The following is a 22065-nucleotide window of genomic DNA, read 5'->3' as shown; positions in this document are numbered from 1 at the left end:
GAACTAACTCAGGGCTGTAGTGTCCTGAACTAACTCAGGGCTGTAGTGTCCTGAACTAACTCAGGGCTGTAGTGTCCTGAACTAACTCAGGGCTGTAGTGTCCTGAACTAACTCAGGGCTGTAGTGTCCTGAACTAACTCAGGGCTGTAGTGTTCTGAACTAACTCAGGGCTGTAGTGTCCTGAACTAACTCAGGGCTGTAGTGTCCTGAACTAACTCAGGGCTGTAGTGTCCTGAACTAACTCAGGGCTGTAGTGTCCTGAACTAACTCAGGGCTGTAGTGTCCTGAACTAACTCAGGGCTGTAGTGTCCTGAACTAACTCAGGGCTGTAGTGTCCTGAACTAACTCAGGGCTGTAGTGTTCTGAACTAACTCAGGGCTGTAGTGTCCTGAACTAACTCAGGGCTGTAGTGTCCTGAACTAACTCAGGGCTGTAGTGTCCTGAACTAACTCAGGGCTGTAGTGTCCTGAACTAACTCAGGGCTGTAGTGTCCTGAACTAACTCAGGGCTGTAGTGTCCTGAACTAACTGTAGTGTCCTGAACTAACTCAGGGCTGTAGTGTCCTGAACTAACTCAGGGCTTTAGTGTCCTGAACTAACTCAGGGCTGTAGTGTCCTGAACTAACTCAGGGCTTTAGTGTCCTGAACTAACTCAGGGCTGTAGTGTCCTGAATAACTCAGGGCTGTAGTGTCCTGAACTAACTCAGGGCTGTAGTGTCCTGAACTAACTCAGGGCTGTAGTGTCCTGAACTAACTCAGGGCTGTAGTGTCCTGAACTAACTCAGGGCTGTAGTGTCCTGAACTAACTCAGGGCTGTAGTGTCCTGAACTAACTCAGGGCTTTAGTGTCCTGAACTAACTCAGGGCTGTAGTGTCCTGAACTAACTCAGGGCTGTAGTGTCCTGAACTAACTCAGGGCTGTAGTGTCCTGAACTAACTCAGGGCTGTAGTGTCCTGAACTAACTCAGGGCTGTAGTGTCCTGAACTAACTCAGGGCTGTAGTGTCCTGAACTAACTCAGGGCTGTAGTGTCCTGAACTAACTCAGGGCTGTAGTGTCCTGAACTAACTCAGGGCTGTAGTGTCCTGAACTAACTCAGGGCTGTAGTGTCCTGAACTAACTCAGGGCTGTAGTGTCCTGAACTAACTCAGGGCTGTAGTGTTCTGAACTAACTCAGGGCTGTAGTGTCCTGAACTAACTCAGGGCTGTAGTGTCCTGAACTAACTCAGGGCTGTAGTGTCCTGAACTAACTCACGGCTGTAGTGTTCTGAACTAACTCAGGGCTGTAGTGTCCTGAACTAACTCAGGGCTGTAGTGTCCTGAACTAACTCAGGGCTGTAGTGTCCTGAACTAACTCAGGGCTGTAGTGTCCTGAACTAACTCAGGGCTGTAGTGTTCTGAACTAACTCAGGGCTGTAGTGTCCTGAACTAACTCAGGGCTGTAGTGTCCTGAACTAACTCAGGGCTGTAGTGTTCCTGAACTAACTCAGGGCTGTAGTGTCCTGAACTAACTCAGGGCTGTAGTGTCCTGAACTAACTCAGGGCTGTAGTGTCCTGAACTAACTCAGGGCTGTAGTGTCCTGAACTAACTCAGGGCTGTAGTGTCCTGAACTAACTCAGGGCTGTAGTGTCCTGAACTAACTCAGGGCTGTAGTGTTCTGAACTAACTCAGGGCTGTAGTGTTCTGAACTAACTCAGGGCTGTAGTGTCCTGAACTAACTCAGGGCTGTAGTGTCCTGAACTAACTCAGGGCTGTAGTGTCCTAACTCAGGGCTGTAGTGTCCTGAACTAACTCAGGGCTGTAGTGTCCTGAACTAACTCAGGGCTGTAGTGTCCTGAACTAACTCAGGGCTGTAGTGTCCTGAACTAACTCAGGGCTGTAGTGTCCTGAACTAACTCAGGGCTGTAGTGTCCTGAACTAACTCAGGGCTGTAGTGTCCTGAACTAACTCAGGGCTGTAGTGTCCTGAACTAACTCAGGGCTGTAGTGTCCTGAACTAACTCAGGGCTGTAGTGTCCTGAACTAACTCAGGGCTGTAGTGCTGAACTAACTCAGGGCTGTAGTGTCCTGAACTATCTCAGGGCTGTAGTGTCCTGAACTAACTCAGGGCTGTAGTGTCCTGAACTAACTCAGGGCTGTAGTGTCCTGAACTAACTCAGGGCTGTAGTGTCCTGAACTAACTCAGGGCTGTAGTGTCCTGAACTAACTCAGGGCTGTAGTGTCCTGAACTAACTCAGGGCTGTAGTGTCCTGAACTAACTCAGGGCTGTAGTGTCCTGAACTAACTCAGGGCTGTAGTGTCCTGAACTAACTCAGTGCTGTAGTGTCCTGAACTAACTCAGGGCTGTAGTGTCCTGAACTAACTCAGGGCTGTAGTGTCCTGAACTAACTCAGGGCTGTAGTGTCCTGAACTAACTCAGGGCTGTACTTTCACACTCATCTTTTCCTTTTACTTAACTTCTTTCTTTCCTTTTTTGAGGCCTCAGAGTTGAAAAAAAACAACAGGAAACAAGTTGAAGGTCAACAAGCATGAAAATTGTAAATTGTTGAAACTAAAAGGAATAGGATGAATGAATGTGAAGTTTGTGTTTGCAGACTATCTAGAGGTGAGATCTAGTCTTACCAAATCAACCAACTTTAAGAGGGCTTCATATAATATTTATCATCCCAGGTTTTTAGTAAGAGACCACGGGTTAAATCTGAGCCTCTGCCCCAGCCCCCTCCCCTCCTCTCCCCTGACATCAGCCATCAATCCCCCTCCCTGAAATAAGAGACCACAGTCTGTGGGGCGACCACAGTCTGTGTGATTAAGGCTATTTTTATCACATTTAAAAACACATGAATGAACCCCAGACCCCAAACTCGACATGCAGTTTGCTGAGATAAAGGAACCAACAATATTGAACATTTATTTCCGGCCTAAAACCAGCCATACCGAGACCGGAACATTACATATTTAAATGTATCTGTTGTTCATTTCCTAGAAGTAGACATACAGTCAATGAAAACATGAGTGAGACAACCTTGTGAATCTTGTGAATGCAGAGTGATTTCTGGGTAGATAAAACACGGCGAGCGGGCTCCTGCCCAAACTGTTCCGTGTCGGGTTCGGACATGCCGCAGCTATTTAAGGGCTCCAGTGGTACCATTCCAAAGGATTCTGAGTAAACCCCGATGGCGTGGCCTTTTCACCATGCATGGCCCTCTGTAACCACGATGAGCACACACACACACACACACACACACACACACACACACACACACACACACACACACACACACACACACACACAGAGCACTTTCACCACTGGATTCCTCCAGTCCCTCAGTAATGGCAAAATGTTTGATGTGAATAAGTAATAACACTAACATACCAAACTAGCCCTTAATTGTTTACATTAGGGCAGTGCAGTTCCTGTTGGGTTGAGAACATCTTGAAGGCTCTACAGTATTTTGGTAGGCTGTATTTTAGGATCAGAATTCAATTGAGATCCTTTCCTGTTGTTCCTTGTATTTAATCTGTACAGTGAATTCTGAGTGATCTGGTATCTGCTAGAGCGATATAAGGAATTCTAACCTAAAATCACAGGTCAATAAACACATTGGTATGTTTTAATGCAACTTTCAGATAAGGGTTGAAGTGAAGTAATTGGATGGAGATACACGATGGAGATTGAGGAAGGCTCAGTTCAGATGTCCTCCTTGTGTAACCAAAGAAAGATGTGTAGTGGACCCCAGGAAGCGTAGTATAAAACAATACCTAATGGACATCTAAATGGAACAAATAAAGGTTACATTTACACTGTTGTTTTCTTGCCTTTGCAGAATGAGGTGTACATGGTATATTGTTTCTCTCTGTCCTCCTTGCAGAATGAGGTGTACATGGTATATTGTTTCTCTCTGTCCTCCTTGCAGAATGAGGTGTACATGGTATATTGTTTCTCTCTGTCCTCCTTGCAGAATGAGGTGTACATGGTATATTGTTTCTCTCTGTCCTCCTTGCAGAATGAGGTGTACATGGTATATTGTTTCTCTCTGTCCTCCTTGCAGAATGAGGTGTACAGTAACAGTATATGATTGTTTATTCTCTCTACTTGCAGAAGGAGATGTATATGATCGCTGCTGGTGTGATTGGAGGAGTGTTTCTCATCTGCACTGTGGTCATGTTCCTGGGAGTCAAAGAGAGAGACGGTGAGTGTGTGCGTGTGTGTGCGTGTGCTCGCATATGTGCTTGTGTGTGTGTGTGTGTTTGTGCACACTCTTTCCCAGCAAGTGAGTGTGCTCCTCTCTCTTTCCCTTCATTAATTTCACTCAAACGCTATTTGCAATGTACCAGTAAGCACAGTAGCACTCCGTTCAATTGTTTTGAGCCTTATTCTGACTGGACTATTTCTGGCCTCTATATAGCTAGCTTCAGCCTCATGCAATAAAATACAGTATATACTGTAGCTAGCTTCAGCTTCATGCAATGATTATCCAACTCAGGAAAACAAGGAGGATTAAGTGTTAAGTATAAAATTACATATATTGTGTGTTTGCACATGGAGGCTGTCAATGAACTGCTGACCTCTGTACCAGCAAACCTGTCAGTTCTGGTTCACTGTACTTGTACCCCCCCCCCCCCCACCCACCCTCCCCCCAGATTGGAGGGGAAGACTCCCATACGTGTCTCACTCATGCTTTCTTCTCTCTGGTGCTTTGCGGGCTAGTTTGAGCTATTTTTTAGAATGGGATAAAAGATGGAAACCAAAGAAACTGTCTCTTTTGACACTGTCAGATCTCGTTCTTTTTCTTCCTCGCACAGATCCGTACATTTCGAAGACGGAGAAGCAGATCCCATTCCACAAGGGCTTCATCCTGGTGATGCGTCACGGTCCCTACCTCACTCTGACTGCTGCCTTCCTCTTCATCTCCGTTGCCATTCAGGTGGGCACATTGATAGACCCCCTCTCGGACATGACATCCACAGTGGGATGGTAATGGGTGTTGTGTTATGATTGGTGGGCACATTGATAGACCCCCTCTCAGACATGACACCCACAGTGGGATGGTAATGGGTGTTGTGTTATGATTGGTGGGCACATTGATAGACCCCCTCTCGGACATGACATCCACAGTGGGATGGTAATGGGTGTTGTGTTATGATTGGTGGGCACATTGATAGACCCCCTCTCAGACATGACACCCACAGTGGGATGGTAATGGGTGTTGTGTTATGATTGGTGGGCACATTGATAGACCCCCTCTCGGACATGACATCCACAGTGGGATGGTAATGGGTGTTGTGTTATGATTGGTGGGCACATTGATAGACCCCCTCTCAGACATGACACCCACAGTGGGATGGTAATGGGTCTTGTGTTATGATTGGACCCAGAATGGCTCCAGATACAGCCTGTCTGCCATTTAATGTTGATTTGATCAAGAAAAATAGAGCACTCAGTGTGTTTGAGGAAATATGCTTGACAGCATCTCTCTCTCAGCTCCAAATCCACCCGGTGATGATAGACAGACAGATAGACGGCACATTGTCATATTACAATGATGTAATATCTAGTTATTGTTATCATTATGAGAATTCTCAGTGGTACACTTCTTGTATGGCTGTGATCATATGGTTGGTTGGCATTGGAACTATATAGTACAGCTTTGATAGATTCCACCTCAAACATCTCAACTGCCGTATCTCACAAATCTTCCTTTAATAACTTACTGTCAGCTCATCAGAATAGAAGGATTATATATCATTCAAGAGCAGGGAGGAAACTTTGCGTTAGTCAGCAGCTTCTCCAGTGATTTGGCACCGTGGGCAGAGAGGATAGAACAGTGCTGAATATTCTGAATCTTTCTGAAGAACGAATGTGTGTTATATCTGATCTGATTTCCAGTTGGTGCAAAGCAACTTTGTCCTGTTCTGTACACATGCAGTGGACCTGAGAGACCACTTCCAGAACATTGTGCTGACCATCCTGGTGAGTTCTGGTTTCCGACCTAGATCAATGTAACTAGAAACTTACACTTTCACACAAATGTCCTATTGACATCAGTGCATGGTTTTATATGACATTAGAGTATACTTAAAACCAAAAACAATAGTATAGCATGTTCTTAAAAATGATACTCCTCTTCCCAGGTATCTGCAGTAGTGAGCATCCCTTTGTGGCAGTGGTTTCTGGAGCGGTTCGGCAAGAAGAAGGCAGCCTTCTGTGGAATCACGGTAAGTGTCTGGGACTGGGTGGTGGTGATGCTCCACTGATGATAAAAACGTGCCACCTTGTGGACAAACATATTATTGCTTCTGGAGAGGCAAAAAAAAAATTGTCTGGTATTATTATAATACGGTATTACAAACAGGGTTGGAGAGTAACTAATTACAAAAAAACTAGCTGTAGTCAGTGAAATTTGCAACAAAATTATTTTAATCAGATTACAGATTATTTTGAAAAACTAGATGATTCCTTTTTGGATTACTTTTGAAATCAGAAAGGATTTTTGCAAAAAAAAATACATTGACATCTTTATGTTTTCTCAATGACATTCAATTCAGCATTGAAAAAGGCGCAAGTTTAAGTTTGTTCCACCTGATTGAGTCCACAAGTCAGAGACCACTGACCACAAGTCAGAGACCACTGACCACAAGTCAGAGACCACTTTGATGACACACCAAATACGTTTGATGGATCCTTTTTGTCTTCTTCTATTGCCTCTTAAAGGGAAAGTAATCAGATTGTGTTACTTAACTGATTACAATTTTGGACAGGTAACTAGTAACTGTAATGGATTACATTTAGAAAGTAACCTACCCAACCCTGATTACAAATCTGTGTGCAACTAACTGTGTATACAGTAAGTACAGTATGTGTGTGTTCATTCCTCTTACTCTATCTCTCTTTCTGTCTAGTGGATCATGCCGTTCACAGTGATGCTGGTGTTCATTCCTAACCTGGTCGTAGCCTACGTAGTGGCTGTCTCTTCAGGACTCAGTGTGGCTGCATCACTCCTCCTACCATGGTAAGCCCAATTGAATGGTGCTGGCACAAAGGTCCTCTGTGGATGTGGTGTAGTTGTAGTACCACTAGCACTAACCACTGGTTGTAGCTACAGTAGCAATAGTAAACATATTCTTGGGGTGGTAAAATAGCCACAGTCCTTGTAGAATTACTATTCTATTGCTGTAATAGCAGCAGTCTACACTTCTCTCTGTCCATTCAGTGGTTAGAGAGTTGGTCCAGTAACCGAAAGGTTGCTGGATCGAATCCCTGTGCTGACAAGGTAAAAATCGGCCACTCTGCCCCTGAACAAGGCAACTAACCCACTGGCCGTCATTGTAAATAAGAATTTGTTCTTAACTGACTTGCCTAGTTAAAGAAAAAAATACAAAAATTTAATTCACCCCCTGGCATGATACAGTCAAGCCTGGCTATGATGTCATGTTGACGAATGAGATGTGTCTATAAACCTCAGGGGGGGCTACAGTCTCCACTTTCATTCTGTTATTACTGTTGTTTATAGCACATTGCCTTCCCATCTCCTTTTCTCTCTCTTCATCCTCCTGTCTCCTTCTCTCCTCCCTCCTTTCTCTATCACTCTTTCCCTGCCTCCTCCGTACTTCTCTTTCCTCTCTAAATGACAGGGTTTATCGCTTGGGGTCATCATGCTGTGTATGTACACTATATATACCAAAGTATGTGGACACCTCTTCAAATGAGTGGATTTGGCTATTTCAGCCACACCCGTTGCTGACAGGTGTATAAAATATTCATAGACAAACATTGACAGTAGAATGTCCTTACTGAAGAGCTCAGTGACTCTCAACATGGCACCGTCATAGGATGCCACCTTTCTAACAAGTCAGTTTGTCAAATGTCTGCCCTGCTAGAGCTGCCCCGGTCAACTGTAAGTGCTGTTATTGTGAAATGGAAACGTCTAGGAGCAACAACGGCTCAGCTGTGAAGTGGTAGGCCACACAAGCTCACAAAACGGGACCGCCAAGTACTGAAGCGCGTAGAGCGTAAAAATCGTCTGTCCTTGCAACACTCACTACCGAGTTCCAAACTGCCTCTGGAAGCAACGTCAGCACAATAACTGTTTCTCGGGATTTCTTCATGAAATGGGTTTTAATGGCTGAACAGCCAACAAGCCTAAGATCACCATGCGTAATGCCAAGCGTCTGCTGGAGTGGTGTAAAGCTCACCACCATTGGACTCTGGAGCAGTGGAAACACATTCTCTGGAATGATAAATCACGCTTCACCATCTGGCATTCGGACAAATCTGGGTTTGGCGGTTGTCAGGAGAACGCTACCTGCCCCAATGCATAGTGCCAAATGTAGGAGGAGGAGGAATAATGGCCTGGGGCTGTTTTCATGGTTCGGGCTAGGCCCCTTAGTTGCAGTGAAAGTAAATCTTAACGCTACAGCATACAATGACAATATGGACGATTCTGTGCTTCCAACTTTGTGGCAACAGTTTGGGGAAGGTCCTTTCCTGTTTCAGCATGACAATGCTACTGTGCACAAAGCGAGGTCCATACAGAAATGGTTTGTCAAGATCTGTATGGAATAACTTGATTGGCCTGCACAGAGCCCTGACCTAAACCCCATCGAACACTTTTGGGATGAATTGGAACGCCGACTGCGAGCCAGGCCTAATCACCCAACATCAGTGCCCGACCTCACTAATGCTCTCATGGCTGAATGGAAGTATGTCCCGGCAGCAATGTACCAACATTTAGTGGAAAGCCTTCCCAGAAGAGTGGAAGCTGTTATAGCAGCAAAGGGGAGACCAACTCCACATTAATGCCCATGACTATTGAATGAGATGTTCAACGAGCAGGTGTCCACATACTTTTGGTCATCATGTGGTGTATGACTGTCTTTTTATCTGGCTCCCGAGTGGTGCAGATTTCTAAGGCACTGCATCTCAGTGCTAGAGGTGTCACTACATACCCTGGTTTGATTCCAGGCTGTATCACAACCGGCTGTGATTGGGAGTCCCATAGGGTGGCACACATTTGTCCCAGCATCGTCTGGGTTAGGCTGTCATTATAAATAAGAATTTGCTGTTAACTGACTTGCCTAGTTAAATAACTGCTGTGGTCGGAGCAGTTCGGCTACAGTTAGCTTCATCTTGTAATCATGTCATCACGTAGTAGCAGTCATTTCGCCAGACCATTTCAACTCTGCTCTATGAGCACCATTGTAGCCATTTCATCCTCTAGCGCTATAAGTAGACTGCTCCTCCTCAGACAGATGGAGTCATCGAGACCGATTGTATAACATGATGATGAGGTAGGCCTATAAGCTGTTGATGGGAGATGTTTTCATGTAGTATTGTGTGTGTGTTGTGTTTCAGGTCGATGCTGCCAGATGTGGTGGATGACTTCCGTCTGGCCAACCCCTGCTGTAAAGGCTATGAGGCCATCTTCTACTCCTTCTACGTGTTCTTCACCAAGTTTGCTGCTGGGATCTCTCTCGGAGTGTCCACTCTCTGCCTCGAGTGAGTCAAACAGACAGACAGACAGACAGACAGACAGACAGACAGACAGACAGACAGACAGAGACAGACAGACAGACAACATAAACACAAGAGTATTAAAGGCATTCATTACTGAAAATGGGATTTCCTTGGGAGTATCCATGCCTTGCCTCGAGTGAGTCAAACACACAAACACTGATCCACATCAGGAGAAACATAAACAAGTTAACAACACTTCTGGCATCTCTCTTGGAGTGACAGACAGACAGACAGACAGACACTGATCCACATCAGGAGAAACATAAACAAGTTAACAACACTTCTGGCATCTCTCTTGGAGTGACAGACAGACAGACAGACAGACACTGATCCACATCAGGAGAAACATAAACAAGTTAACAACACTTCTGGCATCTCTCTTGGAGTGACAGACAGACAGACAGACAGACAGACAGACACTGATCCACATCAGGAGAAACATAAACAAGTTAACAACACTTCTGGCATCTCTCTTGGAGTGACAGACAGACAGACAGACAGACAGACAGACAGACAGACAGACAGACACTGATCCACATCAGGAGAAACATAAACAAGTTAACAACACTTCTGGCATCTCTCTTGGAGTGACAGACAGACAGACAGACAGACAGACAGACACTGATCCACATCAGGAGAAACATAAACAAGTTAACAACACTTCTGGCATCTCTCTTGGAGTGACAGACAGACAGACAGACAGACAGACAGACAGACAGACAGACACTGATCCACATCAGGAGAAACATAAACAAGTTAACAACACTTCTGGCATCTCTCTTGGAGTGACAGACAGACAGACAGACAGACACTGATCCACATCAGGAGAAACATAAACAAGTTAACAACACTTCTGGCATCTCTCTTGGAGTGACAGACAGACAGACAGACAGACAGACACTGATCCACATCAGGAGAAACATAAACAAGTTAACAACACTTCTGGCATCTCTCTTGGAGTGACAGACAGACAGACAGACAGACAGACAGACAGACACTGATCCACATCAGGAGAAACATAAACAAGTTAATAACACTTCTGGCATCTCTCTTGGAGTGACAGACAGACAGACAGACAGACAGACACTGATCCACATCAGGAGAAACATAAACAAGTTAACAACACTTCTGGCATCTCTCTTGGAGTGACAGACAGACAGACAGACAGACAGACAGACACTGATCCACATCAGGAGAAACATAAACAAGTTAACAACACTTCTGGCATCTCTCTTGGAGTGACAGACAGACAGACAGACAGACAGACACTGATCCACATCAGGAGAAACATAAACAAGTTAACAACACTTCTGGCATCTCTCTTGGAGTGACAGACAGACAGACAGACAGACAGACAGACAGACACTGATCCACATCAGGAGAAACATAAACAAGTTAACAACACTTCTGGCATCTCTCTTGGAGTGACAGACAGACAGACAGACAGACAGACAGACAGACACTGATCCACATCAGGAGAAACATAAACAAGTTAACAACACTTCTGGCATCTCTCTTGGAGTGACAGACAGACAGACAGACAGACAGACACTGATCCACATCAGGAGAAACATAAACAAGTTAACAACACTTCTGGCATCTCTCTTGGAGTGACAGACAGACAGACAGACAGACAGACAGACAGACAGACAGACAGACACTGATCCACATCAGGAGAAACATAAACAAGTTAACAACACTTCTGGCATCTCTCTTGGAGTGACAGACTGACAGACAGACAGACAGACAGACAGACACTGATCCACATCAGGAGAAACATAAACAAGTTAACAACACTTCTGGCATCTCTCTTGGAGTGACAGACAGACAGACAGACAGACAGACAGACAGACACTGATCCACATCAGGAGAAACATAAACAAGTTAACAACACTTCTGGCATCTCTCTTGGAATGAGTCAGATGCCACGAACACCAAGTCAGTTAAATAACACAGAGAGAAACACATAAACACAAGCCTGATGTATGCATTAATAGGCCATTGTAGTCTATTGCATTTATGAAACTGGTGTGTGTAACTGTCGGTATGATACAGGTGTGCATCTCTACAGGTTTGCAGGTTAAGACACTTTATGTATCTCTACAAGTTTTCTGTGAATAATACGTGTGTGTGGTGTCTTCAGGTTTGCGGGTTATGACACGGGGGCATGCAGGCAGCCTGCTCAAGTAGCCTACACTCTGAAACTGCTCATAGGCGCTGCCCCGGTGGCCTTCATCGTAACAGGCCTGTTGATACTGCTGCTCTACCCCATCAGTGAGGACGTCCGGCTCAGGAACAAACTCTGTCTTGAGGAGCTACGGTGAGCTACACGTTTCTGTTGTCAGACGTTGCTAGAACGTCACAGTGCTCTTGTAAAGTAATTTATATGACAATAAGGGGATACATGCTTATGACATGTCTGACAATGCATTATAAGTGTATCATAATGCTTTATTATATGCATGCTTAAGTGAAGTGTTACCAAACTGAGTATTTGGATCACAAAGATTGAGTGCATTAAGAGTACAGTACACCACCGTCTATCACCACAGTCATTCCTTTAGGTTGAGTAAAATTACAGTGGCCTGAAATGGCTCAAATACTAACATACAGTACCTTCAATCTAAAAGTTGATTTTGTCTTTCTTCTACAGGAAACAAAGCTGCATCAGCTCCAGAACGCTGGAGGATCTGAGTAATCCATGACCTGGGATGCAATGGACAGGAGAGGTTTCACATGCGGCGGATTCCAGTTCCCCAACCGGAATATGACTTCTATTAGTGTATATTACACTGAGAAATAATCACATGATAGTTATGTTTTCATGTAAACATTTTAAGTTTGTTTCTGTATTTTCACATGAACCTGTAAAGCCATCTTGAATATACCTACAAGATAACCTTATTTATATAAATGAATGTATATCCCTATTTGCTGTGTTTAGCAGACATTGCTGGTATTTATGAATGGTATCTGAGTATTATAATGGTTTGGGCTTAATAAATACTGTTAACTTTGGTTAGTAGATGGACTGAACCATGACTTCTTAACTTCAAATATAGTAGAGGAAGGTTCCATGTAAGCTCCATTTTGGGGCTCTCGAGTGGCGCAGCGGTCTAAGGCACTGCATCTCAGTGCTAGAGGTGTCACTACAGACACCCTGGTTCGAACCCGGCCGTGATTGGTCCCATTGGGCGGTGCACTGGGTTTTGCCAGTGTAGGCCGTCATTGTAAATAAGAATTTGTTCTTAACTGACTTGCCTAATTAAATAAAGGTTTAACATTCAATCATAAGTTGAGTGATGAAACTATCCATTTTAAACATTTGAACGTTTTAATAATATACAATCGTATAACATACAAACAGGATACATCTCTTTGGGATTTGGTGGCAGCTACACTGAACTCTGCCAGCCAAAACACCACACTATCTTACCTCAGTGCTCTGATTAAAAAAACAGAACTTCCTCTTGAACCAGATGGGCATATAATACAAAGCCCCCAAAAATATCATCTCCCAAAGTCACTAAATGTAAACATTCTGTTTGAAAGGTGCTTCTTTCAAAAGTGTATTGAATAATCCCCCAACTGAAAAAGAAACATTTATCACCCAGTACTGATTGTTCATAAAAAGCTGCCGAGGGGTTGAGTCTTTGCGTGTGCAGTTTTTAGATATGCATGCATAAAGCATTGACATCTCATATGTTATGCTAGGCGGTAGTCCCATGCTGTGTGCTCTCTCCCACTATGCTGAAGTCTGTTTTGAGATTTATGCTGTGTTCAAGTCTCTGTGTTGGGGTAAGAATTGACTGGGCTGGATGGAGATTTGACTGGGCTGGAGGGAGATTTGACTGGGCTGGAGGGGCAGGAGTCTGGGCTGCCAGGGGTTCTGATGGGAGATTTCCTCTTTCCGTTCCTCACCGTCAACTCCTCTTTGGGTTTAAAAGTCAGGGGTACAAAGCCCTCTGCATCCGCTACCAGGACTATCCACAACGGACCTGGAACACACAGGAGACAGGAGTTTCAAGTTTAAGGAAGTTTTTTTATTTCATTCATATTTTATTTATCTCCATGCTTTATAAGACTGTTTAACTTATATAAAACCATGAGAGTCATTGATTACATCCATTTAACCCTTTGAATAGATAGTACTAAGCTTTTCAACCAGTAAGTGTCTACTAATCATTTATAGAGCGCTTTTTAAAGTACAGTAACCACAACATACGGCTCTCTCAGTTTGCTGCAAAAACCCTAACAGTGAAACTCCTGAATGGAGTGGTGTCATAAATACTCTATAAATAGTCTTGTAGTTTGCGGAGGCGTGCTGAGTGTGTATATTAGCAGAACGAACCCAGGGAGGGTGTGGTGGGGCTGTAAGCTGCTTCTGTTTTAAACCTTTTAATCCACAGTAACCCTATAATCACTCCCATATTCAGCCTCTCCACCCTCCGTTTAACACCAAACACTTTGTTTAAAATGCATGTCATTTTGGGGGGAGAGAAACAGAGATGTCATTATTTTGATATACAACATCTTCTCTAATTAGTTGTAATAGCTGAGAGAAGCTCAGTAGTTCCTCAGTCTAGACTATGGGCTGAGGATATGGCGGTTATTCTTATATGAATAGATTCCTGGAAACCTGAGGGAAAACCTTTTTTTTTTCTATCCCCGTCCACACACACACACACACACACTTCTGGAAAGACTACCCAATTTCCTCTTGAGGCTTGCCTACATTGGGAAGAGCCAATAATGTCAGTCTGCACATATGAATTGTGTTGATTTCTGTAAGCAGGGAATCACCCCGCTGTGTATGATGATGTCATATCGCTGAGTCTACCTTTAATCTGAAATAACTGGTTGAATTAAGCCTGGGGTGTACATAGTGAAAACATAGAATCATCTGAAGCCTTAAGACTACAACCATGTGTTATTATTGGTATGGGGGAAGCCCATGGGCCAGATACGTACCATACACCATCTCTACTATAGTGACGTTGAAGAGCTCCTGAAGAACCTTCAGACACAGCTTCCCCTCACACAACAACACTGGCCTTCTCTCATCTATAAACACATTCTCAGACAGCTGCTTCTGCATGGAGGAGAGGGAAGAGATAGAGAGAGACAGACAGATAGATGATAGAGAGAGAGCGAGATAGAGAGAGTGGAGGGGGGTTAGTTAGTACAATTCTGACCTCAAGAACACAGACAGTTATTGATGGATGCAACAGCAAGGCATCATTTCACAAATTGTGCTTTTAATCGCTCTTTTAGGAACACCATAATAGCACACACTGTGCTGTCAGCGTACTGTCTATTATTAGCCAAGGGTGGATAGCAAACTCTAGCCTGGAGAGTACATTAAAGTAAGTCTCTACTGTATCTTCACCTTCAGACAAGTCCCATCAAGTTCAACATTAGGCCTTTATGCTAATATCTGCTGAATGCTGAATCTGGGTGCATTATACTCATACAGTTCATTCCTTTGTGTGTCTAATAGTGATGGGGGAAAAATTATATATAGTTACATATCGCAATATTATTTTTGGACTCCAAGTATCGATTTGTAAAAACACTTTTGCTACTTTAGGTAGAGCTGGTCGACTGTACCTGTGCTAAAACTCAGTTATTTTTCATCCTATTTAAATAGGAAGCCAACACATTTTCAGCACTTTTATTTCCCTTACTGATCAAAACTCATTTTATCATGCTCTCTCTCCAGCAGATATGAATAATATGTTTGGAACATCAAATCGCAATAAAAATACCAGTATTGAATTGCAATACATATGTAATCGTAATACATATCGTATCGGCACCTAAGTATCGTGATAATATTGTATCGTGAGGTCCCTGGCAATTCCCAGCCCTAGAGTCTAACGTGACTTTATTATACAAAGGTGGGGCCTATAATTTCAATAAATAAGGTCTTTCAACAAACATTATCTTTTAAAATATTGCTCTGAAAATCTCCAGCTTTTGCAGACATAGAAATGAAATATCCCAAATGAAGTAATATCTTGTAAGATGTAACCCCTACCTGACATGTGATGTTAACGTATGAAGGATCACAGGCATTGGGGTAACTAGTCCCCAGACCCTTTTTACCGTTCCGGGTGAAGTCCCTGATCTCTGTCAGACACTGTTGCACCTCAGAAAAACGAGAGAAAATCCTCTCCATGTTCTGAGACAGCTGCTCCAGGTTCCTCTCCTTCTCTCTGGGGGCCAAGGGGGTGGTTTTGGGCAGGGTGGGGAGCTCCGTGTGGGGCTTATCCCTAGGGTTGTAGTATGGGGAGCAGGTTTGACTTGACTCCCTGCTAGCCTGTCCTGCCATGGAGAGCATCGTCATTCGGTTGACGGGTTCCGTGTCGAAGTTTTCGACCGTAATGGATGAAGCGTTAGAGTGAGGTTGGTCAGAGGTGTGACAGAGGTCAGAGTAGGAGAAGTCCACTGAGCTGGTGACTGAGCTGGGCTCCGGGCTTCTCACCTCCTCCACCAGCCTCCTCCTGCTGCTCCCTGGAGAATGGGACTGGATTACACCTCCTCCCGGCAGCACCAGCTCCTTAATCTCAACAAGCTCCTGCTGCTCATCTTTAGAGAAGACATGCTTCGAGTGGCGTCTAACGGGGGATTCTCGATTCGGGGAGGGACACGCCGGGGTTCCTCCGTTGTAGAGAATCTCCTTGGATGCGAGGCGCAGGATGTATTTGTCCGTATTGGAGGAGGGGAGGAAGGCAGGGTCTTTGGACTTCTGTCTGCCAATCATGAGAAGCAACATCTTGTCACCAAGAAAGCAGATGCCTTTGGGCCTCTCGTTTTTCTGTAAGGAGATCTGCTGGATGTTGGGCATGGTGGACGGCGTGATGCAGTAGACCAGTACCATGCTACATGTGTTGGAGGCCACAGCCACCGTGGAACCTCTGGAGTCAAAGGCCACAATGTCTGGCACCAGAATCCCAGGGATGCTGACCTTACTGGTGCTGGTGACTTTCCGTTCGTAGGTTACCAGGATAAGGTGCGACGAATCCTGTCCAGAGCCAGTCAGGTGGTCCCTGCGGCGCAGGTGTAAGAGTGGACTAGGGTCTGAGCGCCGGTGCTTGGCCAGGAGGTGGGTGAGGTCCATAGGACCGCCGGAGGCAGAGCAGGAGAGGTAGGACCTCTCAGAGTCAAAGGACCTCCTGCGTGGGTCTATACAGCCATCCTCGTCCAACATCACCATAGGAGAAGAATGTCCAGGTAGGGAGGACTCTGAATCTGAGGACACGTCAAATGCTATGCCAGCGTTCAGCCCGCAGATCCTATCCAGAGGCAGCTCTGTAGCTACTGCCACCTGGGCCTCGCCTGTTGACTCGATGGCACAGATGTACCCGCCCACGTCAAAGATGGGGCAGAAGGAGCAGGCTAAAAGACTCTTCTGAACATCGTTATAGATGTAGGAGTGAAGGGCGCTTCCTATAGCCAAAACCAACCGGGTGCCATCTTTGGTCCAGCAGGCACAGTGGATGAGTCCACTGCCTTTAATATCAGCCTTGATCCTACGGTTGTCCACACGAACACAGAACAGCACAGAGGCATCTTTCTTAGTGAGGACAGAAAGGATGTCCATCTTGGGATGCCAGACACATCCCTCAGACAGAAGGGGGAACGGTTCGCTCATCTCACAGGTCTGAGTGCAGAGCAGCTTGTTCTGTTCCAGAGTGCTGAGCTGCAGCTGCCACACTGTGACATGTTTCTTGTGTTGGACGGCCAACAGGGCAGGAGCGCCGGAACAGCACAGAGGGCCCCAGGAGAGGCCGAAGACATGCTCAAATTGACCAATGACGTTGGTGTCGCCGAATTTGACTTCGCAGTTGTCATAGTAGAGGGAGGTGAGGCAGACCTGCTTCCCGTCAGTCCAGGCTATCCCGTGGACGGGGTGGATGGTTTGGTGTAGCGTGTTCAGACCTGACCTCAGCAACTTGGCTTTGCCCAGTTCCATACTGACAGTCAAGCAAGTACAGATTAATCCAAAAGGAGAGAGAAACAATGATCAGTAACATTGATTAAAGAAGAAACAATCACTCATTCAATAGCATTGATGAGGGCAGAGGATATCGGTCATGAGGATTTTGCCGGCAGAAGACCAGTTCCAGCTATCTTGATTGCCATCCCACACTAAGAATAGGACAAGCCTCTCTTGTCCTGTGCCTCTGGCATCCCTAATCCCCTCTGCCTGAGGGTTACACCCCAGGGCCAGAGCTGAGCTGATTAGTCCAAATGACCTTAGCCACGCAGATCAAGTAGGTTAAATTACACTCCAGCTTAACAGAGGAACCAGTGGTGTAGAGTACTTAGGTAAAAATACTTGAAAGTACTATTTAAGTCGTTTTTTGGGGTATCTGTACTTTACTATTTATATTTTTGACAACTTTTACTTATTCCTAAAGAAAATATTGTACTTTTTACTCCATACATTTTCCTTGACAACCAAAATGACTCATTACATTTTGAATGCTTAGCATGACAGGAAAATTGTTAAATTCACGCACTTATCAAGAGAACACGTGGCCATCCCTACTGCCTCTGGCCTGGCAGACTCACTAAACACAAATGCATATTTTGTAAATAATGTCTGAGTGTTGGAGTGTGCCCCTGGCAATCCGAACATTTTAAAACAAGAACATGGTGCCATCTGCTTTGCTTAATATAAGGAATTTACAATTATTCATGACTTTTGATAATTAACTATATTTTAGCAATTACTTTTGATACTTTAGTATATTTAAAACCAAATACTTTTAGACTTTTACTCAAGTAGTATTTTACTGGCGGACTTTGACTTTTACTGGAGATAGCGCGCCGGACCTCGGACTCGAAGGTCGAGGGTTCGAGACCTGCTCCCTGCTGTTTCATTACAGTATCTATACTTTTACTCAAGTATGACAATTGGGTACTTTTTCCACCACTGAGAGGAACTGGTATCTGTGTTGTTGTGATGTCAAACTGTATTATTAGCTGGCTAGCTAACTAAACTAGAAGTAGAGCTAATCGCTTTTGGCAGGCAAATTTGACCTTAGTCTGGATTTGGGTACGAGGCAATCCTTGTTTAACATTAGGTCTTCAGGTAGCTCAATATTGGACAAAAGGAGCCCAACGTTACTACTTAGTCTAAGGACCTTACATCTTCTGTTTAAGGGCGAATTGACTCTGAAAGCCAAAACAGTCAAATACTCCCATCTAAACGTGAATTGATTCTCAATTGCGGTACGGTTCCAGAAACATAAATCCCTCTACTTTCATATATCAAAACAATTTCACAAACGCAAAATACACACTTAAAGTACATCACATGGGGCTGCTGAGGAGAGAACGTCTCATAATAATGTGTGGAACGGAGCAAATGGAATGGCATCAAACATCTGGAAACTATGTGTTTGATGTATTAGTTACCCTTCCACTAATTTCGCTGGAGTCATTAGCACGAGCCTGTTCTCCCAAATGAAGGTGCCACCAAACCCCTCTGCTGTACACTGTTTTAACGGTGTTTGGAGATGCCAGACGACACCATTCTGTATACTTCTGGCCCTTCTTTGGACACTGTGTTAACAACCCTCCAGGCAAGCTTCAATGCCATACAACTCTCCTTCCGTGGCCTCCAATTGCTCTTAAATACAAGTAAAACTAAATGCATGCTCTTCAACCGATTGCTACCTGCACCTACCCGCCTGTCCAACATCACTACTCTGGACGGCTCTGACTTAGAATACGTGGACAACTACAAATACTTAGGTGTCTGGTTAGACTGTAAAATCTCCTTCCAGACCCATATCAAATATCTCCAATCCATAGTTAAATCTAGAATTGGCTTCCTATTTCGCAACAAAGCATCCTTCACTCATGCTGCCAAACATACCCTTGTAAAACTGACCATCCTACCAATCCTCGACTTCGGCGATGTCATTTACAAAATAGCCTCCAATACCCTACTCAACAAATTGGATGCAGTCTATCACAGTGCAATCCGTTTTGTCACCAAAGCCCCATATACTACCCACCATTGCGACCTGTACGCTCTCGTTGGCTGGCCCTCGCTTCATACTCGTCGCCAAACCCACTGGCTCCATGTCATCTACAAGACCCTGCTAGGTAAAGTCCCCCCTTATCTCAGCTCGCTGGTCACCATAGCATCTCCCACCTGTAGCACACGCTCTAGCAGGTATATCTCTCTAGTCACCCCCAAAACCAATTCTTTCTTTGGCCGCCTCTCCTTCCAGTTCTCTGCTGCCAATGACTGGAACGAACTACAAAAATCTCTGAAACTGGAAACACTTATCTCCCTCACTAGCTTTAAGCACCAACTGTCAGAGCAGCTCACAGATTACTGCACCTGTACATAGCCCATCTATAATTTAGCCCAAACAACTACCTCTTTCCCAAATGTATTTAATTTATTTATTTATTTTGCTCCTTTGCACCCCATTATTTTTATTTCTACTTTGCACATTCTTCCATTGCAAATTTACCATTCCAGTGTTTTACTTGCTATATTGTATTTACTTTGCCACCATGGCCTTTTTTGCCTTTACCTCCCTTATCTCACCTCATTTGCTCAGATCGTATATAGACTTGTTTATACTGTACTATTGACTGTATGTCTGTTTTACTCCATGTGTAACTCTGTGTTGTTGTATGTGTCGAACTGCTTTGCTTTATCTTGGCCAGGTCGCAATTGTAAATGAGAACTTGTTTTCAACTTGCCTACCTGGTTAAATAAAGGTGAAATAAAATAAATAAAAGGCACAAAGCTAATTGGCCACGTGGGAACCCTATAATGGTGCCTATCATTTTAACCTTTTGTTTTTAGAAAAGTATTTCTCGCCGATATATAACATCCTTATGCACAAAAAAACGTACCGCAAGCGATGCGTGTGACCGAGCATCGCGGCTCTTAACAAAACTCTCCCTTACAAGACGTCTTTCGTCCAATTACTTATGTGTAATGTATTGAACAGAGTCATGATCAAAGGCTATGTCTTGAGGTAGGTTATTAATTTGTGCTAGCTAGAATTAGTATCACATTCACATCAAATGCAATTAAACCTAGAAGGTCAAGTCAAAAGCTATTACAGCAAATATTTGCTATTATTAACTGCAATTTAGGTTATAAAGCTAGCTACTCAATAATATTAGAAAATCATTTACCTGCCAGTTACTGGATAGCTATCTACAGTAGCTGTCATTTTTGGGGTCTGGCCAGCTTATAACACATGTAGCTAACGTTAGCTACATGTGTTAGCTAAATCCATCAGTGAAGTAGCTATATGGCGAATACGTTCTTTAGTCACGAAATTATATGCACAAACGTGTCATTACATGCCTCGATTGTCTTGTCAAACCATAAACCTTGATCACATTTCCCAAGTTGATTTCACTTTTCAAGGGGTGAAAGTTGCTTTCATGAACTGGAATTGAAAGACGAGACAATAGAAAAGCATTATGGGTCTTGAAGTTTATGGGAAGTCTGGTGTATTTCATGTGTTGACCACTTGGGGGCCTTCTTGTCCACGGTCATTGCCAGGTCAGAGCTCAGTCGCAGCTCTGTTCCCTGCTTAGGCGATGTACATTTTGGGTCTCCCTAAACTGAGACAGAGGATGAGATTTGTGTCGAGGTTGGGTAACTCATGCTAAGGTTTTTTGTAGTACAGGTCTTGTTCGACATTGCAGCCGACTGTGCAAGCGACTGTCTACCGACTGATCTACAAATCACCTTGCGTAATAAATAACTACTCATTATTATTTGTAGAGCAGTCAGTCAGTCACAAGTTACCCATGATACATAACGGTTGATCCTCTCGAACACGGCCAGAATCCTGCATTTCTCAGACTTGATAGAGTACTCGATCAGTGGTCGGCATTGCTGGAGCTTGCATGCACCTTTTAACCACCGACATAGACTAGACACCAAACCTGCTTTATTTTATGCTTTAGCAACCACCATCGCTTTTTATTATAATGGGTGTGGAAATCGAAATAATATCCCCAGGAGATGGTAAGTTTTTCTACGTTTGATTCTGGATCGTTATCTGCTGCGTGTGTTTATTTATTTAGCCTATTTATTTAGCTAGCCATTACGAAATTGTGGGAGATGTGTTATTATTATCATGATGCGGTGGGAACGTTTAACGGATTTACAGCCAGTGCAAATGATTTAGACGTGGGCTACATTTGTTTTTCAAGACCCAGACATGTTCCTCGGTCTCACACGGTCACGGCATGGAGTGATCCAGCTTTTGTCAAATGAACGTCAGATTTTACTTTTCGTAGCAGGTTAGAAGAATTTACGCAGCAGGTTAGGATAATTAACGTAGCTGGTTAGGAGAAGTAGGTTAAGGTAAGAAAAATAGTTAGGGTTAATTTGACAAAGGCTGGATCCATGACCCTCTCACATATCGTTCTAGAACTCTCGGCATTAATGCCAGCCTTCTTCTATGGCCAGCTCCTTCTAATGGGATTGCTGCTTTCATCTGTATTAACACTGACTTTAAGTATTATTTCGATATTACGCAGTGTGTATG

The 22065-nt window shown here is 44.1% G+C and overlaps 3 protein-coding genes across 4 annotated transcripts in view; 2 read left to right on the top strand and 1 right to left on the bottom strand.

The window, feature by feature from the left end:
• Positions 1–12787, top strand: part of LOC139407286 (sphingosine-1-phosphate transporter MFSD2B-like) — a 34150-nt gene extending 21363 nt beyond the window's left edge. The window contains exons 8-15 of the mRNA XM_071150929.1: positions 4097–4187; positions 4801–4922; positions 5885–5968; positions 6130–6213; positions 6898–7007; positions 9350–9493; positions 11655–11831; positions 12165–12787. Of these exons, the coding sequence (XP_071007030.1) occupies positions 4097–4187; positions 4801–4922; positions 5885–5968; positions 6130–6213; positions 6898–7007; positions 9350–9493; positions 11655–11831; positions 12165–12216 (864 nt within the window). The 3' untranslated portion in view covers positions 12217–12787. The remainder of the gene's footprint in view (positions 1–4096; positions 4188–4800; positions 4923–5884; positions 5969–6129; positions 6214–6897; positions 7008–9349; positions 9494–11654; positions 11832–12164) is intronic.
• Positions 12788–12826: 39 nt separating this feature from the next.
• LOC139407285 (WD repeat and coiled-coil-containing protein-like) lies at positions 12827–20946 on the bottom strand. The gene is made up of 4 exons (XM_071150927.1): positions 20693–20946; positions 15552–17490; positions 14483–14603; positions 12827–13509 (listed from the first exon to the last, which is right to left on the bottom strand). Exons 1-4 carry the CDS (start codon positions 20728–20730, stop codon positions 13292–13294), a joined length of 2316 nt encoding a protein of 771 aa, XP_071007028.1. The 5' UTR covers positions 20731–20946; the 3' UTR covers positions 12827–13291.
• Positions 20947–21060: 114 nt separating this feature from the next.
• The window catches only part of LOC139407284 (peptidyl-prolyl cis-trans isomerase FKBP1B-like), a 28228-nt gene continuing 27223 nt past the window's right edge, over positions 21061–22065 (top strand). The window contains exon 1 of one of the 2 annotated variants that reach the window (XR_011634087.1): positions 21061–21539. Coding sequence is in view for 1 of the 2 variants with exons in the window: in XM_071150926.1 (XP_071007027.1) it covers positions 21503–21539 (37 nt within the window). In the remaining variant the exon portion in view is untranslated. The remainder of the gene's footprint in view (positions 21540–22065) is intronic. The other variant, XM_071150926.1, reaches the window with a different exon arrangement.

This window comes from Oncorhynchus clarkii, chromosome 4, assembly GCF_045791955.1.
Source record: "Oncorhynchus clarkii lewisi isolate Uvic-CL-2024 chromosome 4, UVic_Ocla_1.0, whole genome shotgun sequence".
Taxonomy (NCBI): Eukaryota; Metazoa; Chordata; class Actinopteri; order Salmoniformes; family Salmonidae; genus Oncorhynchus; species Oncorhynchus clarkii.
The sequence above is the reverse complement of the archived record's forward strand: the minus strand, read 5'-3'. Positions and strand labels throughout refer to the sequence as shown.